This window comes from Bos grunniens, chromosome 25, assembly GCF_055505025.1.
Source record: "Bos grunniens cultivar Pamir isolate PY7600 chromosome 25, Bosgru_T2T1.0, whole genome shotgun sequence".
Taxonomy (NCBI): domain Eukaryota; kingdom Metazoa; phylum Chordata; class Mammalia; order Artiodactyla; family Bovidae; genus Bos; species Bos grunniens.
The window spans coordinates 1,977,122-1,983,482 of NC_141189.1; the positions used below are offsets into that span (position 1 = coordinate 1,977,122).

At 66.0% G+C, this 6,361-nt stretch overlaps 1 protein-coding gene across 2 annotated transcripts; it reads right to left on the reverse strand.

The window, feature by feature from the left end:
* Positions 1–1,457: 1,457 nt before the first annotated feature.
* On the reverse strand, positions 1,458–5,750 carry GRIFIN (galectin-related inter-fiber protein). 2 transcript variants are annotated; one of them, XM_086376723.1, is made up of 5 exons: positions 2,791–2,920; positions 2,556–2,635; positions 2,302–2,461; positions 1,743–1,909; positions 1,458–1,605 (listed from the first exon to the last, which is right to left on the reverse strand). In XM_086376723.1, the coding sequence occupies exons 1-5, from the start codon at positions 2,800–2,802 to the stop codon at positions 1,590–1,592; spliced, it is 435 nt and encodes a 144-aa protein (XP_086232849.1). In that variant the 5' UTR covers positions 2,803–2,920; the 3' UTR covers positions 1,458–1,589. The 2 variants fall into 2 exon arrangements, with proteins under 2 accessions (XP_086232849.1, XP_086232850.1); XM_086376724.1 differs by lacking the exon at positions 2,791–2,920 and adding an exon at positions 5,634–5,750 and having other exon boundaries at positions 1,474–1,605.
* Between the last annotated feature and the right edge of the window lie 611 nt (positions 5,751–6,361).

The following is a 6,361-nucleotide window of genomic DNA, read 5'->3' on the forward strand; positions in this document are numbered from 1 at the left end:
AACAGGCCCAGAGAGGGCAAGCAGGCATCTCGAGTCGAAGCAGGGGGCCCGGACCGTGAGCAGGGAGCCCCGCCGGTGGGCTCGGACCCCTACCCTCACCCTGGCCCCTTCCCACCACCCCAGTCCTCCCCAGAGCCTGACCGGCTACACGTCCACTGGCTCGCCAGCCCCCAACCCCTCCTGGCCGGCACAAAAGGCCGGGCCTCCTGCAGGAGGGGGTGGGAAGGGGTTCCTGGGCCAGCTGGGCCATGGACACAGGCGGGGAAGTGAGCGGAGACAGGAAGGAAGCTGCTCTGCTGGAGGCTGGGGCCGCCATTGTCCCACCTGGGGGCGGGGGCCCTGTGTCTGCCCTCTGTCCCGGTGCCTGGCAGCTCCTCCGCTCTGGAGGGCCCTGGCCGGGGTGGTCACTGGGCCCTGCTCTCTCTGAGCCCCTCCCTGCTGCCCTCCTTCCCTCCCAGCCTCAGGTTCCCCGTTAACCTTAGAGCAGGAGACACCAGGGTGGATCCTGCCAGGGATTCCTCTCCCGGGCTTCTGCTGAGTCAGTTCCCGAGCCCCAGCACTCCCCGTGAGCTGAGGGCTCACCCGGGCCCCAGAGGGTCAGAAGCTTGCCCAGGGTCGCCCCTTGCCCCTCGGAGCCGCAGAGCTGCCTCTCGGACCCAGGCCGCCGCTGCTGTGGCCACCCTCCTGTGTCTGCGATTGCTGACCTAACTTTTCTCTAAATCACTCACGTGTACAGGGTGGATACCTGTTAAGATTCATTCTAAACTGTGCTGTCACGGCTTTGATTGAGATGGACAGAGGGGTGGATGGGTGAGCTCTGAAACCAGGACCAGGGGACCCCCAGCCATGTGCACTCTCCCTAGACGTGACCCCCAGGGCTCCCCCGTCCGCCCCACACACCCAGAAGGGCACTTCTGTCCAGGTGGGACCCCTTCCCTCCACCCCTCGAGTAGCAGGGTGAGGAGACAGTTTTGGGACTTCCCAAGGGGGCAGAGCTGGAGGGTGTGAGTTCCGGTGTCCTGGGTGAGGACCAGCTGGGACCTTCGGACCAGGAGCCCTCCCCTCTCCTAATCTCATCACCACTTCCACCCCCGCCTCCTAGAGGAGGACTCCCCCCTGAAGGCAGGAGGAGAAGGGGGTGACAGAGGATGAGGTGGTTGGATGGCATCATCGACTCAATGGAAAAGCGTTTGAGCAAACTCCGGGAGGCAGTGAAGGCCAGGGAGGCCTGGCGTGCTGCAGTCCAAGGGGTCGCAAAGAGTCAGACACAACTGAGCAACTGAACAGTAACAACAACCCCAAGCCTGTGTCGATCGCAGCCCCCCAGACCCCTATGTCCTGGGGATGAGTTAAGGGTCAGACCATCCCCAAGACACAGGTCTCAGGGACTTCTGCCCCTACCCCGCACCGGCCCACTCCCGTCTCACAGCAGCCAAGCTTCTGCAGCCTGCTTAAACTTTATTGGAGGTGGAGCTGAAATGGGGGTCCCAGAACCACAGAGCCCTCTCCCCCCAGCTTCTCCAGGGTGGGCTTCACTGGATGTGAGAGGGTCAACGGCCAAGGCTCGATCCTGGGACTTCCAACACAGCTCAGTAGCCCCCAGCCCTGCAAGCATTGGGCCCCCACCTCAGCTCCAGCCCCGCCCCCCCGTCCCCACCCCGTCCCCCCGCCCAGCACAGGCGTACAGACCCTCCCAGGCAGGTGGGATCCCGGGTGAGGATGCTCCGCGGGCAGAACGTTACCCCCAGCTCAGGCCTTTCCTGGCCAGCTCCACCTGGGCCAGGCGGTGGTCGCTCAGCACCTGCACCCTCGTGATGGCGGCCAGCGGCCTGTGGCGGTGGGCGAACTGGAGGACCTTGTGCTCCTGGGCATGGACGTGGAAATGCTCCGCGTCCGAGCTGACCTCCATCTGGGGACAGGCGGGCGCAGGGTCCCCTCAGCACGCGGAGCCCCCGTCATGCAGGCCTGCCCCCTGGGGGTTCAGAGCCCCAGCTGGGGCCCCTTCCCCTCGCCTCAGAGCGGTGGCTAGCAGCCAGGGGGTGCAGCCCCAGACCCAGCAGGGAGACTGCCGAACTGGCTGTCCCCTGTAAGCATCTGCAATCAGCCCCCCACTCAGCCAAAGCCCCAGCGGGGACAGCGGGGCTGCTGGAAGCCGGGGGCACAGGGCGCCTCGGCGCAAAGCAGCAGATGGCCCTGGTGCGTCCACAGATGGCGCCCCCGCCTCTCTGCCCCAGCCCACGGGCCTCCCCCTCCCGCCACGCGGGTTCCCCCACCTCCCAGGGGATCGCCCCAACCCCTCACCTCAAAGGGCTCCCCGAGCACCAGCGGGAAGACGCTGGATGCCTCCTCCTGGCCCCAGCGACCGCCCTGGAAGGCGTTGGCCACCATGGTGGCGCTGGAGAACCGGGGCTTGATGTGGAAGACGATGTCGCCCGTCTCGGACAGGAAGTTGATCTCAAACCTGGGGGGCACCATGGGGTTGGCGAGGGCGGCTGGGCGGTCACCCCGCGGAGGCCAAGGAGGGGACCCGGGGAGGGGAGGGCACCGTCTCTTACTGGTCCTCTCCAGAGTCAGAGTGTCCCTGCACCAGTAGGTTCCAGCCTGGGGCCAGGCCCCCCGCGTGGAAGGCTTCAAACTGCAGACGAAAGGGGCGGCAGAGGCCCTGGGTGCCGGGCCTCCTCTCCTTGGGGTACCCCCTCCCCCAGGAGGCCCCACGGCCTATGGCCCGTGCCCGGTCCCCAGCCCCCACCAGGCCCTGTTCCCTCCTTCCCAAATCCAGGTCTCACCCACCTGCAGGGCCATCTCTCCAGCTTCCGTGGGGAGCTGCGCAGCCTGGGGATATAGCGGCTGGGCTGGGCGGGGGCGCAGGGCCCCGCCCCGGGGATGAGGTCAGCGGCCTTCCCTGCCCCCTCAGCCTCTCGCCCTCCCCCACCAGCAGGTCCTCTAGTCCAGCTCCAGGACAGGGTGGCCCCCTCCCCACCCCCTTTCCTCGGGGGCCTGCGTGGCTCTCAGGCTTCACTCCACTTCCGAGGACTCCCAGGAAAGCACTTCTCCTCCATTCTTGGAGGCAAGGCGTGGCCCAGGCAGCCCCCAGTCAGCCGCAGCCTCCAGGGTCTCCAGGACCCAGACTCCCCCATCTGGTCAAGAGTAGAGGCCTACCCACCCTGCCCTGGACTTAGGGGCCGTCTGGCTGCCTGGTGACTCAAGCCCCCCAGTCCAGCCTGGCCTCCCCTGGCTGCCCCGCTCCAGGGGCTCAGCCACCCTGCGGGCAGAGCAGGGATTAGGCTGGCCGCTGTGCTCAGCGAATTCCAGGGCGCTGGCGGTGGACGGGGTGGGGGGCCTTTCCCACACCCCACACCCCTCCTGGCCTGCTCCTGAGCCCCCTCAGCTGACCATGGAGCAGGCCAGGCTGAGGTCCTTGGGAGCATGTGGGGGAGACAAGCAGAGTTTCCCCAGGCTTTCCGGGCGGCCAAGGGGACGTCTTGGCCGGACTGTCCAGGGAGCCAAGCCAGAGAGGAGCCAGGCTGGACAAACAGAGCCCCAGGGCTGCCGTGGGGGATGGGGGGCGTGCAATGCATGGGCAGTGAGTGTGCGAGTAAGTGTGCAGATGATCGTGCAGATGTGTGGTGAGTGTGGGACCAGGTGGCTGACGATGTGCACACTGGATGTGGGGGTGTGATGTGCCCACGGGTCTGGGGTGTGGTGTGCCCACGGGCATGGGGGTGTCGTGTGCGAGGCTGAGTGTGTGCCTCCTGGTGCTGCTGCTCTTCCCTGCCCAGCCTCGCAGCCGGGGGTTTATCTGGTCCCCCAGGGCCCCAAGGGGCAGGATTGCCAGCCCCCAGTTCCCCTCGGGTTATTCTTCCCTCCACCCCCTGCTGGGTCCCACCTGGCCTCCCCCTGTGCCTGTCACTTTGATACGGGCGTGGTGGTAATGGGAAGGGATGAGGAGGTAGTCCTGACCCCTGTGGGCATGCGCCAGCTTCATCCTCCCCTGCAGGCGGGGCGCTGGTCAGGGCCGGTGGGGCCTGCAGGGGGCAGCCCTGGGCAGTGGAGGTGAGGCTGCCCGCTGTGGCCTCCCGGGCCTCAGACACGGGCCTGTCCACTCCCACATCCAGGGCCCCACCCAGCCGGGCCATCCTGGGGCCTGCCTCCCCGAGGATCTGAGAGAGGGTGAAGCCCCTTCCTGCCTCTGCACCTCCCAGTCCTGCCTCCGGTCCTGCTGCGAGGCAGGCGCTTGGGGCCTGGACTCTGGGGATGGCATGCGCCGGGGTGGGCAGAGCATGCACTCAGGAGTCCTGAGCAGGCTTCCAGCATGCCGGGGGGCCCAGAGCCAGTGGCCTCTGGGCACAGTCCTCCCAGCTGTACATTGCCGTCTGTGCCCCCCACCTCTCCCCCAGGCAGGGAGGGTAGCCCAGGGTGGATGCAGCACCCTGGGCTGTTGCCTCTTGGCTTTGAGGTCAGCAGAGGGCCTGGCAGAGGGCCCTCGGGACTCAGTGGCCTAGAGCCCTGGCTGGGTGAGGAGCCTGAGGACCCCTGATTCAGCAGGTCTGTCCCACTCTGAGCCTCAGCCTCCCCCTATATGGAGGGCTATGGGGACTGTGCTGCCTGTCGGCCACTGAACCTGAAGTGAGCAGGGTGGAGAACCTGCCTGTTCGCTCCAGCCTGGGGACCTCATAAAGCCCAACTGGGCCCAGGCAGGCTCTGGGCCTCCGCCCACCCCGTGACACCTGTGCCTGGCATGGGCCCACACCTGGCCGGGCCTGTGGTCTCACCCCCGCCCCCCACTGTGGCTTTGGAACCTCTCCACGTGGGGTGGGAGCCAGGAACGGCCAGGCAGCCAGGGGTCCTGAAGGCCCCTCAGGGCTGGCGCAGCCCTGCAGGCCACCCCAACATCATGGAGTCCAGCTCAGACCCCTGCTGTCCTCAGGGGTCCCCAAGGTAGGGGGGCGGGGGCCGGGGGCGGTGCCCCCACCTGGAGTCGCTGGCCAGCCCGGGCTGGGTGCCATGGCCTGGGGCCTGGGAGCAAATAGACCTGCCCAGCCAGAGCTGCCAGACGCTGCCCCTCCCCCTCCCGGATGTGCGGTTTTGCCCCAGGCTGTTGGTTTCCAGAGCAGGCAGCAGGGTCTCCACCCAGCTCCACGGAGGATATCCACCCAGACAGCAGCCTGGGCTCAGAGGCCCGTCTCATCCCTGGGCCCACCATCGCCAGGCGGCGCCAGGCACGGGCCTGGTGCAGAGATGCCCGGACGAGAGACCCTGCCCCATGGCGTAGCAGCAACCACCATCGACCTGGAGCCCTGATGGCTCAGCGGGTAAAGAATCCGCCTGCAGTGCAGGAGACGTAAGAGATGCAGCTTCAATCCCTGCGTCCAGAAGATCCTCTGAAGGAGGGCACGGCAACCCACTCCAGTATTCTTGCCTGGAGAATCCCATGGACAGAGGAGCCTTGGCGGGCTACAGGCCATAGGGTCATAGTCGGACACGACTGAGTGACTGAGCACACACACCTTGGAGCTCAGTCTCTTCACAAGCAGCACCACCTGCGCTGGATAGACGGGCTCCAGCCGTGCCACTGGGGGCAGCTGGGGGCCAGGCTCAGGGAAGGGAGACACGAGAGCGATCCACGCACTCACCATCTTGGCACGATCGCGGTCCTGCCTCAGCTGAGCCCCGCTGTGTGCTCAGTGCTCGTCATTCATTCATCCCTCTGCCAGGAGGGCTGCGTCCCGCATCACAACCAGACACCCGCTTAGTCGCTCAGCAAACATCAGCTGAACCCTACTCTGCTGGGCCCTGAGCCACGGTTCACAGGACAGACAGACAGAGCCACACAGCCTTTGCCCTCCAGGAACTTCCAGTGTCTGAGGCAGGGGTCAAACAGTAAAGGACTAGCCCAGCGTCACGTTACTGAACTGTTATCATGATATGAGCTCTGAACAGAAATCGTGGCAAGTGATCATGGTGTCTCGGGGGAACCCGGACTGATAAGAGTTGGTCTGGGCAGACTTCTTGGAGGAGGTGACATTGGAGCTGAGCTTAGCACAGAAAGCACTCAGGGGAAGGGTGTTGCTGGAAAAGGGAACAGTGTGTGCAAAGGCCCTGGGGAGGGAAAGGCCAAGACGGGAAGAGCACACCCCGCCCACCTCTGCTGCCTGGCTGAGATCCGGCCCTCCCTGGCCTTCCCTGCTAGGCACCACCGTCGCCTCCCTCATTCGGGCTGGCATTTTTCCTGGCCAAGCTGCCCACCCAGTGCCAGGCCATTGTCTGTGCCTCCTGCTTTCCGCCCCGAGTCTCTTATCACCCAGAGAATCAGCTCGTGGGGGAATATGGTGGGTGAGAAGGTTTTAGCCCAGCCAGGGCC

Coding starts and splice junctions, on each gene's coding strand:
- GRIFIN (XM_086376723.1), bottom strand. Junction 2,462..2,555: donor TCTGACTCTGGAGAGGACCA/GTAAGAGACGGT, acceptor GGTGCCCCCCAG/GTTTGAGATCAACTTCCTGT. Junction 1,910..2,301: donor TGCTCGGGGAGCCCTTTGAG/GTGAGGGGTTGG, acceptor GCCTGTCCCCAG/ATGGAGGTCAGCTCGGACGC.